Consider the following 21,695-nt stretch of genomic DNA (forward strand, 5'->3'; position numbering starts at 1 on the left):
CTTCTGAAGAGTGGAGAGGAGAAAAATTCTCTTACAATCTCACTTCCATTCATTCACCTTTCTTGTCCAGAAGGATGTGGAATAACCAAAGGAACACTTATTTGGAATCAGAAGACCCCAGTTCTAATCCTGCCATGCTATTGGGCAATTCATCCAACTTTTCTGAGCCTGATTTTCCTCATCTGTAAAACAGGGATAATACACAGGGTTTTTGTAAGGCTCAAGTGAGATAACATAGGTCAAAGTGCTTTAGAAGTTATAAAGTACTATATTAACATATGATCATTAAAAAACATTACAGTAAATATAAGAATTTGTACCCTATGTAGACCAACAACTCATTTCCATATACCAAGATAAGATCAAAATGGGTAGATGATTTAGACATAAAGGGTGATACAATTAGCAAATTAGGGGATTGTAGAACAGTTTATCAGATTTATGGATAAGGCAAGAATTTATGATCTAATGAAGAGCATTACAGGATATAAAATGTATAATTTTTATTACATTAAATTAAAAAGGTTTTACACAAATGAAACCAAGGCAACCAAGATTAGAAGGAAAGCAGAAAACTGGGGGAATTTCTTACAGCAGGTTTTTCTGATAAAGGCCTCATTTTGCAACTATAGAGAGCACTGAGTCAAATTTATAAGAATATGACTCATTCCGCAATTGATAAATGGTCAAAGGATATAAACAGGCAATTTTCAGATAAAAAAAATCAAAGTTATCTAAAGTCACAGGAAAAAAATGCTCTAAATCACTATATATTAGAGAAATGCAAATTAAAACAACTCTGAGGTACCACCTCACACTTATCAGATTGGCTAATATTACAGAAAAGGAAAATGACAAATTTTGGAGGGGATTTGGGAAATGTGGGGCACTAATGAACTGTTGGTGGAGTTGGGAACTAGCCCAACCATTCTGGGGAGCAATTTAGAACTATCCCAAAAGGGCTATAAAAGGGTGCATACCCTTTCACCCAGCAATACCACTATTAGGTCTGTGACCTTTCTAAAAAGGCTGGTTTCACATTAGGCCATGCTTTCATGAGTGATGCTAAAGCGATGCTAGAGTGATGCTTCCTTGTATCATAGATAAGTACATAGATACAAAGATCAATAGATAGATAGATATAGTACTGAATCAAGAAAGGGTAATTACCCTCCCTTTACTTATTTCTTCTACCTATAGTTATTTGAGGAAAATCTCTAAATATAGTCATGTATAGGTTTCTACAAATGTGTATTACAGGGTCTGTAAATTCTATACAAGAACTCAAGGTAGCAAATACAAATCAGGTATGTTAACAGCCTTTACTTCTCCCCCACAAAAAAAAATAGGAAAGATGAAAAGAACTTATAGAAGTCCATAAACAGATACAGAAACATATGAAGGGCTCACATCACTAATTAGCTCCCCTTAGAAGGGATCTGAACTTGCAGTTGCTATTCAGATAAACCTCTGACATTTTAGTGGATCTTTAGCCTTTCCACAAGTTAAATCAGTTTTGTTTGAATTTTTTGAGAAGTACAGACAAAAATGAAGTTAAAGTTTTTGCTTTTCAGATTAAAGTTGAAAGGATCCTTACCCCATGGGAAAAAGAACAAGCAGCATTGGCTGAAGCCCTTGAAAGGGAAAAACGTCTTTTAAGTCAGGTATTATGTTAAAAACAAAATCTAGATATATATTTATACAAATGCATTTGTTCTTAAATTTATTAATTGTAATTTTACATTGTATTACAGAAACATGTTGCTTTGCCAGCAATGAGAAACATTTAGGGAAGAGTCTAATTACAAACACACACACACACACACACACACACACACACACACACATGCCCTCTGCCATCACCACCATTACAACTGTAGATTCATTTTCCTGCCTGATTCTGGAATCTTCCCAAAAACATTTGGGATCTGTGGTCTTGGGTGATGCGGATAGAACCTGAACACTTTAACCTCTAGCTGCTACTTCCTCTAACTTTGGGTTATTTTTCCAGAGGGATGATGCAAGACGACGAGCTTTGATGGACATGATGGGTGGAGTTCTAGAAGTCAAGAAAGAAGATATTTTGAGGATGGTAATGGTTTTATCTAACATTGGAGAGTAAAGTAGGAAGGATGAAACTGAGAAAAGTATGAAAATTACCATTTTCCTACATGAGCTAGAGTTTTAGGAAATTCTTCAAAAGCAAACATTCCTTGGTAGAGACTTCATCTCTCAAATATATAGGGAACTGAGCCAAATTTATAAGAATATGAGTCATTCCTCAATTGATAGATGGTCAAAGAATATGAACAGGCAGGGTCAAAGAATATGAACAGGCAGTTTTTAGAAGAAGTCATTAAAGCTATCAAGTCATATGAAAAAAATTATCTAAATCATTATTGGTTAGAGAAATGTAAAAATTAAAACAACTCTGAGGTACCACCTCCCACCTATCAAATTGGCTAACATGACAGAAAAGGAAAATGACAAATGTTGGAGGGGATGTGAAAAAATATGAATATATCCACCGTTGATGGACTTGTGAACTTATCCTACCATTCTAGAGAAATTTGCAACTATGACCAAAGGGCTATTAAACTGTGCTTACCATTTGACCCAGCAATACCACTATTAGGTCTGTATTGCGAGGAGATCAAAGAAAAGGGGAAGGGATCTATGTGTACAAAAACATTTATAGCATATCTTTTTGTGGTGGCAAAGAATTGGAAACTGAGGGGATGACCATCAATTGAGGAATGACTGAATAAGTTGTGATATGTGATTGTGATGGAATAATGTTGTGTTGTAAGAAATGATGAAGATGGTTTCAGAAAAACTTGGGAAGACCTATATGAACTGATATAAAGTGAAGTGAGCAGAATCAGGAGATCATCATACATAGTAAAAATAATATTGTAATGATCAACTGTGAAAGATTTAGCTACTCCAACCAACACGATGATCCAAGACAATTTCAAAGGGCTCATGATTAAAAATGCTATCTGCCTCCAGAAAGAGAACTGATGAACTCTGAGTACAAATTGAAGTATAATTTTTTCACTTTATTTTTTCTTGCTGTTTTTTGCAATACAGCTAATGTGGAAATATGTTTTGTATGATTTCACCTATATAATCAATACAATATTGCTTGTGTTCTCAATGGATGGGAGGGGGCTGGAGAGAGAGAATTTGAAACTCAAAATTTTAAAAATGAATGTTAAAAATAAATAAATTGGGGGGAGAAAATAAATTACTTTTTTTAAAAAAAAATTCCTTTAAAGCTTAGCAACTTCAACCATATTCAGTAAACATAAAGGAACATGAAACTTCAGCCCTGATTTTCAAACTAATAGAAAAAATGTTTTAACAAAAAGAGACATACGTGTTTTAGCAGCACTGAGGAAGGTTACACCAACAATTTTCCATTGGTGCTACTGAAAATCCCCTTTGCAACTTGACTTTTTGTCAGTATAACTAAGTTCTGGGCCATTTACCTACCTGCTTCCCCCAGCAATAGCAATTGGTTTCTTTGTTGTTACCAATTATTTTCTTACTGCTTTAATGACACTGTCAATGTGTCATGTTTAGTGGATTGTGTGCTTCTCTTTTTCATCTTCAGGTAATTCCTCAACCTCCCTGTATGGCTAAACCTGATGCTCTATGGACTGAAGAAGAAAAGAAAATAGTCAAAGAACATGAGAAAAAAGTCAAAGATTTAAATGACGAAAGAGAGAAGTATAAAAAGGTCAGGAGGAAGCAGAAGAAATTAGAAATATATTTTCTTTTTTTAACAGCCTTCCAAATTGCAGATTCCTGTGACTTTGGAGTGAACTTCAGTACTCTAGAGATAGTTGAATAACTTTTAAAAAGATTAAGTTTAATAACTTAGATTATTCACAACAGATTGACCCCAAACTTTTTATCAAAAGCTAGGAAAATCAAATAAAGTTTATTTCATTATAACCACTACTGCTTTTTTTGGGGGGGAAGGGGGGAAGAAGAATAAAATACACCTTAGGACAAGCAGAGAAAGGTATATACCCACTGAGTCAAGCACTCTTTGTGGGTTGAATTTAAAGGTTGTTTGTTTGGGGTTTTTTTTTTCAATACAAATGCTACTGGTTTTATTTCCTTCCTTCCATATGAAATACATATGCTAACAATGAAAGGGTTTAACATAGAATTCCAGAAGTTGGTTACATCAGAAATAATAGCAACTCTTTTCAGTCTTCTGTGAAATTAGTAAAATAATGAAGTATCCAGTAGGGTATGCTGGCTTGTCAGCCTACTGCTGTTGCATATTAGGTACAAGTTCTCTGAGCCTTATTTTTCATCCATATTTTCTTTCTTTCTGAGGTTCTTAAATTATTCTGATGTATTTGACCATAAGATGACGCATGTAAAGAAGGTGAAAATAAACAAGGGTTCAGGGCTACAATGATGACTGAAAAGAGTTAGTGAGGGTCTAAATGCCCCCCCCAAAATGGAGGCAGTTAACATGACATATCTAGTGTGTGTTTAAAAGTCCTTGTTTTGGAGGCATTCAGAATATCCTTGGCTAGTTTCATGACAGTTCCAAAAGACTCATGATGGAAAAAGCTATCCACATTCAGAGAAAGAATTATTGAGTCTGAATGCAGGTCGAGGCAAACTATTTGCTCTCTTTTTTCCCTTCTTTTTTGGTTTTGTTTCTTCTTCCTCATGATTCATTCCATTGGTTATAATTCTCCTTTACAACTTGACTATTGTGTAAATAAGTTTAATGTGAAAGTATATGTAGAACCTATATTGGATTACATGCTGCCTTGGCGGGGAGGGGGAAGGAGAGGAAGGGGGAGAAAATTTGCAACTCAAAAACTTGTGGAACTTAGTGTTGTAAACTAAAAATAAATTTATAACTCAGAAAAAAAAAGAATAGCCTTGGCTGTTGCAAGATAAAGCCATATGTTTCACTAGTTCACCACTAGTTTCAGATGTTTATTAACTTAGCATCAATACCTTAACAGAAACTTTTATACTCAGAATTGTAGTTGTACTTAGGCCCATTTTAAGAAAAAGAGTATTTCCCAGTTTTATAGGATAGAAGGCTATCTATGTAGAGACACAAAGAACTTTCCAATCTTAGAAACTGGAATATCTAGAACCTCACTAAAAGTACTGTTCTTTTTCTTTTTGTGAATCTTTGCTAAGTCACAATGCTACTTAAATCCATAAGTAAAAGAACTGAAATCTTTCTGCAGGTACCCCAAATCAAGCTGTAGGTTTTTTTCTGAGTTTAATAAGCAATTAAGCAAACTTATACCTTGAAATTTAAAAAAATAACTATCATGCCACCCATTTCTTACTATCCTTTCTCCTAATGGAGGCACAGGCAGTTTAAAAAATCTATCCAGGGTAAATTCTTACTCTCTTTGATAGAAGAGATATTTGTAAGATTACACAAGAATTTGCAATCATATTTGCCATGTGAATTTTCTTTTTTATAATATTTTATTTTTTTCCAGTTACATGTCAAGAAAATTTTTAGCTTTCATTTTTATAAGATTTTGAGTTCCAAATTTTTCTCCCTCCCTCTCCTCCACTTTTCTGAAAATGGCGGACAGTTGGATATAGTTTATATACGTACCATCATGTACATGATCTGACATTATCTTGGTATACATTGTGATGTATTGGTCTATACCTAGTTCGTGTCCTATTGTTTTCCAGTTTTCCCAGCAGCTTTTGTCAAATAGTGAGTTCTCATTCCAAAAGCTGGGGTTTTGAGTTTATCAAACACTAGGTTAGTACGATCATTTACTACTGTGTCTTGTGTCTATTAGACTGATCCACCACTCTATTTCTTAGCCAGTACCAGATAATTTTGATGGTTACTGCTTTATAATATAGTTTGAGATCTGGTATTGCTAGGCCTCTTTCCTTTGAATTTTTTTTCCTATTAATTGCCTTGATATTCTGGACCTTTTGTTCTTTCAGATGAATTTCATTATTATTTTTTCTAGCTTCATAAAATAATTTGTTTTGATAGTTTGATTGCCATGGTACTGAATAGGTAAAAGAGTTTAGGCAGAATTGTCATTTTTATTATATTGGCTCAGTCTACCCATGAGCAATTGATTTTTTCCAATTGTTTAAATCTGACTTGGTGTGAAAAATGTTTTGTAATTGTGTTCGTATAATGCCTGGGTTTGTCTTGGCAGGTAGACTCCTAAGTATTTTATGTTGTTTACAATTATTTTAAATGGAATTTTTCTTTCTATATCTTGCTGCTGGGCTTTATTTTTCATATAAAGAAATTCTCGTGATTTATATGGGTTTATGTTATATCCTGAAACTTTGCTAAAGTTGCTATTTCAAGTAAATTGCATGAAGTTGATGCTCTTGGTTTCTCTAAGTTTGCCATCATATCATCTGCAAAGAGTGATAGTTTTGTTTCCTCATTGCCTAACCTAATTCCTTCAATTTCCTTTTCTTCTCTTATTGCTATAGCTAATATTTCTAGTACTATGTTGAATAATATGCATAATACTAATAATTCAACTAATAGTTGAATAATGGGCATCCTTGTTTCACTCCTGATCTTACTGGGAAGGCTTCTAGTTTATCTCCCTTACAAATAATACTTGCTGATGCTTTTAGGTAGATGCTGCTTGTCATTTTAAGGAACACTCCCTTTATTCCTAAGCTATCTAGTGTATTTAACAAGAATGGGGGCTGTATTTTGTCAAAAGCTTTCTCAGCACCTATTGAGATAATTATGTGATTTCTGTTGGTTTTGTTGTTATGGTCAATTATATTCATAGTTTTCATAATATTGAACCAACCTGCATTCCTAGAATAAATCCCACATGGTTGCAGTGTATGATCCTTGTGATATGTTGTTATAATCCCCTTGCTAGTACTTCATTCAAAATTTTTGCATTGATATTAGGGAAATTGGTCTATAGTTTTCTTTCTCTGTTTTAGCTCTTCATGGTTTATAAGCACCATCCATATTTATGTCATAAAAGGAACTTGGCAGGACTCCTTTGTCTATTTTTCCAAATAGTTTATATGGTATTGGAATTAATTGTCCTTTAAATATTTGATAGAATTCACTCATGAACCCATTTGCCCTGGGGATTTTTTTCCTAGGGAGTTCACTAATGGCTTGTTCAATTTCTTTTTCTAAGATGGGGTTATTTAGGTATTCTATTTCCTGATCTGCTAATCTAGGTAGTATATATTTTTGTAAATATTCATCCATTTCACTTAGATTGCCAGATTTATTGGCATATAATTGGGTAAAATAGCTCCTAATTATTGCTTTAATTTCTTCTTCATTGGTGGTAATTTCACCCTTTTCATTTTTGATACTGGATAATCAAATTAACCAATGGCTTATTATTATTATTTTATTGTTTTTTTTCATAAAACCCCTCCTAGGTTTATTTATTAGCTCAATAGTTTTTTTCAACCTTATTAATCTCACCTTTAATTTTCTGGATTTCTAATTTGGTGTTTAATTGGGGATTTTTCAGTTGTTCTTTTTCTAGTTTTTTTTTTAATTTGCACACTCAATTCATTGATCTGTTCTTTTTCCATTTTGTTGATCCAAGAATTTAGAGAAATAAAATTTCCCCTAAGTACTGCTTTGGTTGAATCCCATGGAACTCTGGTCTCATTGTGTCACTGACTTTAATAAAATATACTTTCTGTTATTTGTTCTTTGACCCACTTATTATTTAGGATTAGATTATTAGTTTCTAGTTAATTTTCAATCTATATTTCCACTGCTCTTTGTTGAATGTAATGCCTTTTTACATTTGATTTTGAAGTTTTTATGCCCTGTTACATGGTCAATTTTTGGGTAGGTGCTATATGCTGCTAAGAAAATGGTGTGTTCCTTTCTGTTCCCATTCAGTTTTCTCCAAAGATTTGTGATATCTAACTTTGCCGATATTCTATTTACCTCCTTAGTTTCTTTCTTGCTTATTTTTTGGTTGGATTTATCAAGTTCTGAGAGGGAACAGTTGAGATCACCCACTAGTATAATTTTGCTGTCCATTTCTTCCCATAACTCACTTAACTTGTCCTTTAAGAATTTGGATGCTATACCACTTTGTGCATATATGTTAGCAAGATGTAATTTCCTTCATTATCTCTTTTAATTAGGTCTATTTTTGCTTTTACTTTGAGATCAGGATTGCTTCCCCTGCTTTTTTTTGTTTCTATGTACAACCTCCCTTGATCTGCCCTCCCTTCCATTAATCCCCCTACCCCTTACTTGATTTCTTCCCCTTCTACTTCCCTCTCAGGTAAGATAGATTTCTATATTCAACTGACTGTGTATATTATAACCTCTTTGAGCCAATACTGTTGAGAGTAAAGTTCAAGCGATGCTTATCACCAACCTCTCATTTCCCTCTCCACTGTAATGTCTTCAGCACCTTTTCATGTGAAATAATTTACCCCATTCTACCTCTCCCTTCCTTCTGCACCCCCAGTGTATTCCTCTTTCTCAGCCCTTAAATTTTTTATGTCATTCCCTCAAGTTCACCTTATACCATACCTTCTCCCTATGTATATTCCTTCTAGCTGTACTATTAGTGATACAATTTTTAAGAATTACAAGTATCATCTTCCTGTGTAGGGATGTAAATACTTTAGTTCTGTTGAATCCCTTATGTTTTTTTTTCCTTTTTTACCTGTTTATGTTTCCCTTGGGTCTTGATATTAGAGGTCAAATTTTTGGTTTAGTTCTGGTCTTTCCTTATGAAAGCTTGAAATCCCTCTATTTCATTGAATGACCATTTTTTCCTTTCATCTATTATGCTTAATTTCACTGAGAAAGTAATTCTTTGCTGTAGTCCTTACTCCTTTGCCTTCCAGAATATCATGTCCCATGACTGCCAGTCCTTTAATGTTGCAACTGCTAAGTCCTGCGTGATCCTGATTGTGGCTCCCCAATATTTGAATTGTTTCTTCCTGGCACTTCTAGGATTTTTTTTCCTTGACCTGATTGTTCTGAAATTTGGCTATAATGTCTCTTGGAGTTTGGGATCTCCTTGCTGAGGTGATGGATGGATTCTTTCAATGCCTATTTTGCCCTCTGGTTCCAGGTTATCAGGGCAGTTTTAACTGATAATTTCTTGAAATATGCTGTCCAGATCATCCTTTTGATTATAGCTTTCAGATAGTCCAATGAATCTGATATTATCACCCCTGGATCTATTTTCCAGGTTAGTTGTTTTTCCCATGAGGTATTTTACATTTTCTTCCATTTTTTCATTTTTTTGACTGTGTTTGATTGATTCTTGATGATGCAGAGTCCGTAGCTTCCAATTGCCCAATTCTAACTTTTAAGGAGTTGTTTTCCTCAATTAGCTTTTGTACTTTCTTTTCTATTTGGCCAATTGTACTCTTTAAGTAGTTTTCTAAGCTGTTGGCTCTTTTTTTATTAATTATTTTGCATTACTCTTATTTCTTTTCCCGATTTTCCTTCTACCTCTCTGAAATGATTTTAAGCTCCTTTTTGAGTTCTTCCATAAGTTCTTTCTGGGCTTGAAACCATTTCCTGTTTTTCTTTGGGGTTTTGACATTGTTTTCCTCTTCTGAGCTTGTATCTTCATCTTCCCTTTCACCCTAATAACTTTCTTTTTTGTTGTTTTTTGCTCTTTGGCCTCTTTTCTTTCTTTTAAATTAGATCTCTGCTCCCAGAGTGGAAAGGGCTCTTGTGCACTTAGCTTCTTGGGCCAATGGTGGCAGGCCCTGGCTATTTACCTGGTGCTATGCTGATGTTGCCCTGAGGCCCACAAGGAACCCTTGTGTCTGGTGCTGTGTTGAAGGAGTGACATAGGGGGTGGTAGGTGCTGCTGGAGGCCACAGGGAGCTTATCTGGTGTTGAGCTGGGGTCCTAGTGGTGGTGCCTAGTCGGGTTTTTCTGCATTACCCTGGGGCTATACTGAAGCCCATGGAGGTCTGCCCCCTGGAGGATTCCTGTTTTATCTCAGCTGTGCTGAAGCACATGGAGGTCCAGGTGCTGGAAGATACCTACTTGCCCAGATCCCTATCTAGACCCCCATGGAAGCATAGGAGGCCTGGCTGCTGGAGGATACCTGTTTGCCTGGGGCTACACTGAAACACATGGTAGTTCTTAGAGCTGGGTTCTATCAATTTCCCTGGCTATGCTAAGGCACATGGGGGGCCCTGGTATTGGCATTTGCCTGCTCCACCACACTGGGGTTCAGAATCTCCTGCTGGTTTGCTGGGGTGCTTCCTGTCCTATACCTATATTCCCTTTTACCTGCGTGAAGCAGACCTTTCTTGCTGATCCTTCAAGTCTTCTAAGCTAAAAGGCCGCTCCATCCTGTCTTTACCCTGTCTCCACCGCTCAAGGATTTGTTCTGGGGAGCTGTTTTATGATTGTTTGGAGATAAATAAGGGAGAGTTAGAATGATTTGCCACTTACTATGCCATCTTGGCTCCCAGAAGTCGCCATGTGAATTTTCTATCACCGTAGAAGAAATACTAGAGTGCAAGTCATTGCTATAAAAATGAGTTTAGCTAATGCAATCAATTACTCAATCAATCAGTAAATACTTACCAGTGCCTACTTTGTGTCAGACAATGCGCGAGGCACTGACTACTCAAGAGACAAATGAAACAGTCCTTGTCTTAAAGGAGTTTATGATCTATTGGAGGAGCTCTTATTCTATCAAATGTAATTGTGAATATGAATTTTTGTAGTAAGCAAAATTAGAGATAGTTATTTTTAAAGTATGATTTTTAAATTACATTTTTCTGACTATAACCATTTTTAAAAACATTAGCTGATATGGCCAAATAATTAATCAAGTAGCCAGCCTACTTAATGCTAATGAGCCTCCCTTCACCTACCAAGACTGAAAGCAGATTCATTCTGTTGCCAGGAGTACATTCAAAGCCTTTCAATCATGGTAAAAATCTGTCAACATTTGTGCTTGGATATCATAGAATGAAGCATTACAAGAGGGCTCTATGGAGGGAGAAAACGAGTGAAAAAAGAAAAAGGGCTAGTTATGTGGGAAGAGAGGTAACCATTAGATAGCCGGTATCCTCAAGATGTCAGAAGAAGGAAAAGAAGGCCTTGGCCATGATGGATGGACATTCTGTGGCCCATTCATGGAAGGACATGGATAGTTGCACAGAATAAGTAAGCATGTATGAGTCGGGATCTACATCACTGCAAAGAATGCTCGACTTGATATCACATCCTTTTGAGTAACCACACTTTTAAAACCCACGATTGGTCTGTGGCTTTATAAAAGCAAAATCTCTGTTTTTATATCCGTCTTAGCCATTTATTCACTTAATGGTATCCAATTCTTTACTACAAGTTGCCAGAGATTTAAAAGATATTTTATTTCTTGTCCTAAAGGAACTTACGAGCTAGATGGAATGACAAAACATTTCAACATAAAACAACTAGAGAATCATTACAAAGCATCTTGTGAATTAATGCAGTATATTTATATGCATACATGCATGCATAACTTTTTCACAAAACCCAAAAAGCTTATTAAAACTGGTTTATTAAATAAAATCAAATAACTTTTTGGCCTTTCTTTGTTTCCCCATCACTTAGCACATAGTAGACACCTAATAAATACTTGTTGATAACCCAAAAATACAATGATATATGCAAGCACTTTGCAAATTGTAAAGCTATAAATCTTAATTGTTATATTATTTCTTTAAGAAAAAAAATCAAGACACTCCAGGGCCAAAGGCTATCCTTAGTGATGCTCACTTCATAGTGAATCCCTATGGCAGTTCAGTCAACATTGTCCATTGGAAAGATTAAGCTGAGGTTGACTATGACCAGCTCTTCTTATTATCTTGTGACAAACAGACTCCTAAAAGTTAACTTTATTGGTTTCTTTATTTTAGTCCTTGGATGCTGAATTAAGGAAGCTTCAAAACTCTATTCAAGAAACAACACAAACTTTTGATGGTCATCTAAACAGACTCTTTAAAAGCAAGGTGAAATGTGATATGGTTATCAACCAGGTAAAGTAAAAGCTCATGAACGTAAGTAAGCCTCAAACCAAGGATAGGGAATCTGACCCTTGACCACATGTAGTTATGATACACTGATTTAATTCCTTTCACTCAAATTTCTGAGGTAGAGAAATGAGCAGTAATTCCTTTTTTTTTTAATTTAACTAAGTGCCTACTATGTACAAGGCAGTGTGCTAGATGCTGAGGATACAAAAGCATGTCTAAAACAGTCCCTGCTCGTAAAGAACTTAAATTACACTGGCATAATGCAACATGTGCTTGGAGAAGAACATATGAAGTGATCTGAGAATGGAAAGCAAACTGACAACTAAGGGGAACAGGAAGGAATTTCAATAGGAAGAGGCCCCTGAGCTGAACCTTGAAAGAACTTAGGTATTCTAAAAGGTAAAGGTGAGGAAGGGGCTTAACTCCAAGCTTAGGAGACAAGCCATGAAAAGTCAAAGAAAAGGGGAAAAGAATGCTTAACTTCAGGAAACAAATAGGAGGCTGGTTTCCCCAGATCTTAGAGTGTATGGGAGATAATATGGGGTAAGTTTAGAATTACCTGACAGGTTATGAATGGCCTTAAGATCCAAGATAAGGAGTTATATTTTATCCTGGAGACAAGAGGGAGCCATTTTTGAGGAATCAAGTGACATGCTGTACCTTAGGAAGATTATTTTGGCAGTTGTGAAAAAGACAGATTAGAGAGAAGAGCACCTGAAAGTAAGAAGAAAATTTAGGAAATTATTATAATAGTCCAGCAAATGGGAATAAGTCATGTACCGTGGTGGTTGGCTGTGAGTGGAATAAAAGGGACTGACTTTTTTAAAAAGACTAGCCTGAAGGTAGAAATGTCAAGAAGTAGCATTAAATTTGATTAAAAATAGGGATTGAAAGAGAGGGAAAAGTCAAGTGACTCCAAGGTTATAAACAAGATGACTAGGAGGATGAAAATAGCCTCAACAGAAACAGGCAGTTTGGATAAGTAACAGATTAGAGGAAAAGATAAGTTCTATTTTTAAAAAGTTGACTTTGAAATACTTATGGGATATTCAGGTAGAGATAGCCAGCAAGTGGTTGGTGAGACAGGGTTATAGTTCAGGAAAGGTATTATACCTGGATATATAGATTTGAGAGTCATCTGAGTAGAAATGATAGCTGAAATCATGGGAACTAATGAGACCAAATAAGGGCATACATATAGACAAGAGAAGAGGGCTTAAGACAAAAGCTTTGGCCATACTCATGCTTGGAGTGAGAGATAGATAACAATCTATCACAGGAAACTGAGGAGTAGGCAGACACATAGGAGAACCAGGAGAGAACATCACAGAAGCCAAGGATAGAGAAAATGCATAGTGGGGAGTGAGGGAGTGACTACATCTGTTTTGAGACAGTCCTCTGGCATGAGAGTTCCTCCTGGAAGGATGTAGGGTTCCTCCACTGACTCGTGCTTTTTACACCTGGGTTCACAGTGTCATACTCCCCCAGTGTAGACACGGTTGTCAATAGGTTAAGTCCTTGTGTTGGTACCCAGTTTACATCTAAGGAAAGGCCCATGGCCTTGCCAAAGACATGGGGGAAACAACCCTTAATGAGGTAGGGTGCTGAGAATAACACATAAAACAACAGTAGCTAGCACAACGCAAAGTTTTATTGCAAGTAATGGAGAAGGAAAAGAGGACTCAACATACAACTCAGGCATACACACTAACATACAGCATAACTCATACAGGGCAGTGCTGTGTTCGGGAGCACCAAGAAGTGGGTTCACTCAGCAGAAAGGGGGTGTTCCAGCTGGAAGGCAGGCTATGCTCCAAAGTGCTCTTTCTGGGAAGGAAGATCTTATACTATTTTTGGATGGTCTCCCTGGAGCTGGCCAAATTGCATATTGGGTCAGGGCAAAAAGTTATTTAGAGGGTTATCAGAGAGAAAAGCAAGCTGGGGGTAGACAAAATATTATTTGGGGGACACAGCTATACCAACCTTCAAAAATGTTATTGTCAGCATTTTTTCATGAGTATGTTCTATGAGCTTACAGCCTCCCTTAAGGGAAAACTATTATTGGGATCTCAAGACCACCAGGCCTAATCTTATACCAGTATCAGAAGCTGAAGAGAGGTCAAATATGATGAGAACTTGAATGAAGACCATGGGATTTAGCAGTTTAAAAATCACTGGTAACATTAGAAAGAACAGTTTTAGTCAAGTGGTAAGGGGGAGAAGTCAGATTTTTAATGGGTTGAAAAGTGATGGAGTGATTAAAGTGGAGGTAATGAGAATAGATAACTTTTTTAGGAGTTTGTGAAAAGAAATATAGTTTGAAGCAATGGCAGGGACAAGTAAAAGAGTAGAATGAACTAGCATTTTTAGGAAGCAAAATGTATCAGGGATAAAGACAGCAAGGTGTCAGAGTATATAGAACATTGACCTGAGTTCAAATCCTACCTCAGACACTTTAATAGCTGTTTGACCATGGGCAAGTCACTGAACCTATTTTGTCACCCATTTTGCTGTCTATAAAATGGGGATAACATCACCTACCTTTTAAGGTTGTTTTGAGGATTAAATGAGCTATTACATGTAAACCCTTGCAAACTTCCAAAGGCTATATAAATGCTAGCTATTATTTGTAGCTATTATCAATAGAAAAGTTAGCCTTGACAAAGAGAAGGACAACCCCTACTCAGTGATGGGTAAAAGGGAAAATAATGGAGAATGGTGAAAAGGATATAAATATGAATAAGGGATGAAAAATGTCAAGGCAGATGGCCTTGATATTCTCAGTAAAGTGGGAGACAAAATTCTTCACTGAGAAATGGGATTAGGGTGGCAGAGGTTTCTGAGAAGAGATGAGAGGTTTGAAACAGGTGAAGTAGCATGCATGATAGATACTGTTAAAAAAAGGAAAAGAGAGAAAAGCATTGCTTTGGAGCAAGGTGGGCCCAGTTGAGATTAGTTAACATAAATTTGTCGTGAATTTAAATGACACAGCTGTTTGACTTTCTCCAGTATTGCACAGAATGGCAATTGGTGGAGGGAAAACAAGGAAGTAAAGAACTCAAGGGTGAGGAGCACTATTATGGTTCAGCTAATCATCTATAAGGTAAAAATTGGGAAGGAAGGAAAGTGAGATGGACTGCCTAGAGAGGTATGAAGAGACCTGAGAATCTCAGGGAGGATAAAAGATCAGTTAAGAAAGAACGAAGAAGTGGGAGAGATAGGAGGACATATTTTAACCAAAGAAGAGAACATCGGAAGTCAAGATTGTAGATGAGGCCCAGCTATGGATAATAATGAAATTCAAAGTATATTCCCACCCCCATGGATGTGTCCAAGTTGGAATGATGGAGAAGCTCTGAATGGACAATGAGGTCTGGAGAAGTATAGGCTCCATGGAGGATGCTAATCTTGAACTAGGGCTTGAAGAGTGGATAGGATTTAGATCCCCGAAAAGGAGCACAGAAAGTGTTTTCCAAGTACCTCTTTCCTCTTCTTTCATGGTATTTCCCTCTATTTCTCCTTCCCATCCACCATGCCAACCACTCCTAATGTAGAAATGAATTCTATACTATTCTGAATATAGTTTTATGTGTCCAGTTCCCTATTTTTAAAAACTACTAGAAAATTTTGTACACATTTTTTACAATAAATGGTATTTTAGTTTTAAGTGGTCTTCGGTTTATTTTATCTGAAGGTTCAGGGCTTTCCTCAAGTAACAATTTTAATCTATTTTCCATTGTTAATGTTTCCACAGGAGGAATTAAAAATAGCCAGCCTTACTTTCTCTTTACTGCTAGATGAAGAACTAACAACAAGAGAATCTGAACTGCATGGCTTCCTTGAAAGAAAACAAAAAGAAAAAGTAATCATAACAGTCTTTTTCTTACTGAAATGCCACCATGATCTGTACTCATGTAAATGTTCCAAACTTTTTACTCTATGCCTCTTTTCCCATGTACCAAGGTCCAGTATCTCATCTCAAATCATTTAACATCTCTAGTTCCTCATTTATAAAATGAGGGGATTGGGTCTATAATATTTCTTCAGTATCTTCAAACTCTAAATTCTGTGAACCTATAATCTACAGCCTTTAAAGTTTGCTCTGTGCTATGTGACAGCATCCACCTATAGTAGTCTCCACAGTTCTATGACTGGACCATGTTCGCGATCACTATTAACCAAATGGGCTATAAGATTACTTTATGCCCAGTAGTCTGATGTGATATGACATGACACGTAATGTGATATAATACAGAAATGAAAAGTCTTGTAAACTGCAGTTTATATCAGAAAGCCATGCATACTCTAAGCATGATTGTGTTAATCACTGATAATAACCTTTCTACATAATGCAGATCTCTAAGTTCCCTGATAACTCTAAATTCTAAGATCCAAGTCTAAACAAGGGTCTTTTTCAAACACAATGTCTTCAGGCAAAATAATAAGTTTCCAGAATTTTGGAAACCCTTAAATAACACTGATGTCCTGAACTGATCCTGTCCAGGGTGCTATATGACTTGCTGCCAGTGAAGCAGTTCTTCACCAGCAGACATTTTGTCTATTCATACCACTAACATTTTCAGGTTTTCCTAAACACATCAAGAAGGGCAGGAATTAGGTGAACTGGTTGACTCCTTGGAATAGGAAAGCTATTGCAGCTTCTTTAAAATAAAAATTAGATTTGAACATGAACTTCTATGTGGTACATTTGAGACACTTTGTAGATTTCTGGCTTTGTTGAACTGTTTAGACAACTGTTAGAATATTTATTTCTGAAAATTATTTTTGGTTTGTCTTACCTCATCAATATTAAAGAATGGAAAGTGTATGCTCCATTGACACATTTAGGAAAGTTCTTGTTCTTTTTATTGTTTCCAGAATATTTAATTGTCTTCAAAATATGTCTTGTTCTATTCGGCTAATCCTGATTTTGTTATAGAAATTAACTACAGATGAAATCTACAAAGCTCGTGAAGAACTTGATACATACAGAGATCACTATGATGGCTTGCTTATAGAGGACAAAGTAAGGATCATCTATTCCTAACTATTTGTATATATTCAACCAATTATCTCTGAATGTCTAGAGTTGGAAGAACTGAAAGGAATAGAATTTCCTCACAGATTTTCTTTTATGGCGAGTTTTACTTTGATTCTTAAATATAGGTACAACTTACTTTATGCCTCTATGAATTCCTCAAAAAGTGTATGTGAATGGAATTTTGGGAAATTGCTGCCCTTGTCTTGGCCTCAGGTAGAGGGATCTTTAAAATGAAGGGATTGGATTAGATCAGTAGTTCCCAACTTTTTTTGTTCTACAAACCCTTTTCAACAAAAATATGTTGTGAACCCAAGAGTAATTTAGTATACTACTCATTACATTCTGCAATTATTTACTGCTTAAGGAGCCATTAAAGTATTTTATTGCAAACCCCTTGGAACATTATTACAAACTCCCAAGTGGTTTGCAAACCACTATATGGAAACCACTACATTAGATGATCACAAAAGCTCCTTCTAGATCTAGAGTTCTATAATTCTATCAAGTAACATTTTAAGGCACTGGGAAGTTCACCAATTAACAAAAACTTTAGTGACTCCTTTTGCAATACGAATTAACACTCTACACAATGAACCTCCAATACATTTCTTATATTGTTATTTCTATGAATGGGACACAACAGAATTTTGAAGCAGAGATGTTAGTAAACAAAAGGTTTTAAAGTTATAGTTGTATTGACAGCATGTTTTTCCTATAGGCTCTGGAGCGGGGATTTAAAAAAGAGTTTGCTGAGCTTCATATTCATCTGGTTGACATGCTCTACAAACAGTACAAACGCCGACCAAGGTTGATTTTGTTTTTATTTGGACAATATCTTTTTGTTAATATCGATCAGTCAATAAGCATTTGTTAAACAACTACTATGTGCCAGGCACTGTGCTAAGCGCTAGGAATACAAAAAGAAGCAAAAGATAGTCCCTGACCTCAAGGAACTCATAATCCAATGGTAGACACAACAACAATAAAACCAAATATGTACAAACACGCTACATACAGGATAAATGAAAATATACAGAAAATAATTAAATAATTAATCAATAATTAAAAGAAGGAAGTCGCCAGAATTAAGAGGGTTTAGCAAAGGCTGCCACATGAGGGAAGCCAGAGAAGGTGCTAGGCAGAGATGAGGAAGGAGATCATTCCAAGTATGGGGGGCAGCCAGAGAAAATGCCCAGAGCAAGCAATGAAGTGTCTTGTTCATTCAATAGCAAGGAGGCCAATATCACTGGATCAAAAAGTACAAAGGGGGAGTAAAGTGTAAGAGGACTGGAAAGGTGGAGGGCGGGTGGTGATATTGTGAAGAACGTTGAATGTCAAACAGAAGATTTTGTATTTGATCCTACAAGTGATAGGAAGCCACTAGAGTTGGCTCCAGGAAGAGGTGACATGGCCAAACCTGCACTTTAGGAAAATCACTGTGGCAGCTGAATGGAGGATGATTTGGAGGGATTAGGGCTGGAAAGGTAGATTTGAGAATCATTAGCATTAAAATGATAGTTAAATCCATGAGAACTGGTGAGTTCCCGATGCAAATAGTATAGAAGAAGAGAAGAGGACCAGGCCAGAGCCCTGTAAAACACTTAAGATTAGTGGGCATGGCCCAGATGAGGATCCAGCAAAGGAGACTGAGAAGGAAAGGTAGGATAGGTAGTAGAAGAACCAAGGGTGATATCCCAAAAACCTAGAGAGAAGAGAGTATTAAAGAACAAAGGGTCACCAGTATTGACAGTGGTTGCAGAGATGAAGAATAAAGACAGAAAAGTCCATTGGATTTGGCCATTAGGAGATCATTAACAACTTTGGAGAGAGCAGCTTCAGTGTTAGGATGAGGTCATAAGCTGACTTGTAAGGGGTTAAAAAGAGATTGAGGGGAAAAAAGTGAAGGCAGCTGTTGTAGATGGCCTTCTCAAGGAGTTTAGCCACTTAGGACAGAAAAGATAATAGACATAATAGCAGTGATGGAAAGATCAAGTGAAAGTTTTTTGATAATGGAGGAGACATGGGCACATTTGTAGGTAGAAAGAAAGGAGCTACTAGACAGAGAGAGATTGAAGATAAGTGATAGTGTGGGGATGACAGACAGGACAATATGTTGAACAAGACAGGATAGAATGAGATCATGAGTGCAGGGTATAGGGTCACTTTTTCATGTGAGACAGAGGTAAAGGAGAAGATAGTGGCAGAAGGCATATAAGTAGTCTTCCTCATGAGATGAGGAAAAGAGGAGAAGAAAGAACTCTTGGCTAATGGCCTCACTTTTTCTGTAAAATATGAGACAGGGTTCTTAACTAAGAGGATTGGGGGATGGGTAGCCATGGGAGGTTTGAGAAGGAATAAAAAGGTTTGGAAGAGTTGCTGTGGGGAGTGGAATAGGAAGTTGATAAGGGAGGTACAGAAGGATTGTCTAGCAACACTGAGGGTCCAATTGAAGTTGTGTAACATTAATTTGTAATGGACCCAATCAAAATAGTTGCATAATTTTCTCCACCTTTGTTCAGCAGTTCAGCAGTCTATATATAGGAACAAAGGTAGCAGACTGTGGAAGTGACCCAAGGCTGAATGAAGCTTAGCAAGGTGCAATGAACAATATGATAAAAGGGCCAGGGATTCAAGAAAAGAGAACAGTATAGAGTTGAACTGATTCACAAAGGGGTTAAGATGGGAAAAAGAAGGGAGAGTGGCTTTTGTGCAGGTGATAGGCTGGAAGAAAAATGAAGGGTCATGGAATTGGTGGTTATGGCATGAAGAGTAGATGTGGGAAGGGAAAGGAGAGGCAGAAAGTCAATAGATTATGATCAAATAAGGGGATTTCAGAATTCCTAAAACGGGAATGGTGGATGGTGGATGGCAAAGGCAAGATCAAGGAAAAATAATATTTCTTGATGACTTTTTTATTTATAAAATAAGGAAATTTCAAGATTTCTTTTCCCTATATAACAATTAGTGCAATATCCTCTGGATGAAATATTCATACAAATACCACTTTGGTCAATAAGCTAAGCACACAAAGGAATTTTATAGTATAACACATAGTAAGTAAAGCAATTTGAGATTGGGGCAGATAGGTGGCACAGTGGATAGTGCTGGGCCTGTAGTCAGGAAGATCTGAGTTCAAATCCAGCCTCATATACTTACTAGCTGTGTGATCTTGGGCAAGTCACTTAACTTGTTTGCTTCAGTTTCTTCATCTGCAAAATAGGGATAATAATAGCACCTACCTTCTAGCATTGTTGTGAGGTTTAGATGAGATAATAATTGTAAAGCTCTTAGCACAGCGCCTGGCACAGAATAAGCACTATATAAATGCTAGCTATCATTTTTATTACTATTACATGCAGATAAAATATAATAATCTATCATGCATTTTGAAATTGCATCAAAATATTAATGGTAAAAGTAAAACTTATTATGTTTTTGTCACTAAAAACTGATTCATTACATATTTATGTATATAGTGCTATTTTGGTGTTCAACTCCACAAGCTAACCTTTCCCTCTTTCAATGAAGTTATATAAGGTTCCACTACAGATGAAGAAATTGTTGAAAGTAATAATCACAAGAGCAAGTCTAAAATAGTTTCTGATTTTACATTAAGGAAAGTTGCATTGAATGTATCTGTGACAAATTTCTATAATTACCTAATCCAATTGCCATTATTTTTAAATCAAAAGGAATATGTTCTAAGGATTCTAGGTTCTAGGGGTCTAGAAATTCACTTGCAGTGCTACAAATAGATTTATTGTGTGAGTCTTGTAGTATAATAAATATATATATATACATATACAGACACATGCACACAACATACATGTATGAAAATATATCTATTTTCATATACATATACATACCTTGTGATTCTCAGCCTCCTGATAGATCGTTTTCCCTATGTTTAAAAATGCATATACTATTCTTTTCAGGGACACTTCAGGACCTTCTAGTATTTATAGGTTTATGGGCTCCAAGCTGGAAGGAACTTTAGATATTATCTAATATAACCACCTCTGAAAATTTCTTTTTTTTCTTCAATTAACTGATGAGGTCAATTTTCTCTTCCTTTGGGGGGAGGAACTGGAAAAATATAGGCCTATGCCAAGAAGATGGGTGGCATCAGTCCTTCCACTCCACACACAGCACTGTGCAAATATCCCAAGTTGATTCACCAAAAAAGTAGGCAACACTGAACTGGGCAAAACAAAGGAGAACAGTCTAAGTAGAAATAATTCAATCTACAAGCATTTATGACATGCTTACTATATACCAGAAACTGTGTGCAGTACCAGGGGTACAAAGAAAAAAATTGTCCCTGATTCAAGGAGCTTACATTCTATTAGAGGAATCAAGCATGTGGATGCTTGGATGCATGGATAGATGGATAGACAGATAGACAGACAGATGGATAGATAGATAGATAGATATCTCAGTATATACAGATTTATACAAGGGAATGGGTGACACTAGTAGCTAAAAAGCTGGATAAATAAAAAGCTTAGATAAATCATAAAGAAAACTAAAGATTCTGACAGAAAAGAGGAGGAGGGGAGAACATGCCAGGAATGGGAGACAGTCAATTCAAAGATATAGATAAGGTAGATGGAATGGAATGTATAAG

At 36.2% G+C, this 21,695-nt stretch overlaps 1 protein-coding gene across 1 annotated transcript in view; it reads left to right on the top strand.

Moving 5' to 3' along the window:
- The window catches only part of LOC118829601 (cilia- and flagella-associated protein 43-like), a gene marked incomplete at its 5' end in the record, with an annotated part of 163,249 nt that overhangs the window by 117,227 nt on the left and 24,327 nt on the right, over positions 1 to 21,695 (top strand). The window contains 7 exons of the mRNA XM_036736554.1: positions 1,575 to 1,664; positions 2,012 to 2,092; positions 3,620 to 3,745; positions 11,911 to 12,030; positions 15,782 to 15,889; positions 16,967 to 17,053; positions 17,787 to 17,875. Coding sequence (XP_036592449.1) covers positions 1,575 to 1,664; positions 2,012 to 2,092; positions 3,620 to 3,745; positions 11,911 to 12,030; positions 15,782 to 15,889; positions 16,967 to 17,053; positions 17,787 to 17,875 — 701 coding nt within the window. The remainder of the gene's footprint in view (positions 1 to 1,574; positions 1,665 to 2,011; positions 2,093 to 3,619; positions 3,746 to 11,910; positions 12,031 to 15,781; positions 15,890 to 16,966; positions 17,054 to 17,786; positions 17,876 to 21,695) is intronic.

Source organism: Trichosurus vulpecula, chromosome 8 (genome assembly GCF_011100635.1).
Source record: "Trichosurus vulpecula isolate mTriVul1 chromosome 8, mTriVul1.pri, whole genome shotgun sequence".
Lineage (NCBI taxonomy): Eukaryota > Metazoa > Chordata > Mammalia > Diprotodontia > Phalangeridae > Trichosurus > Trichosurus vulpecula.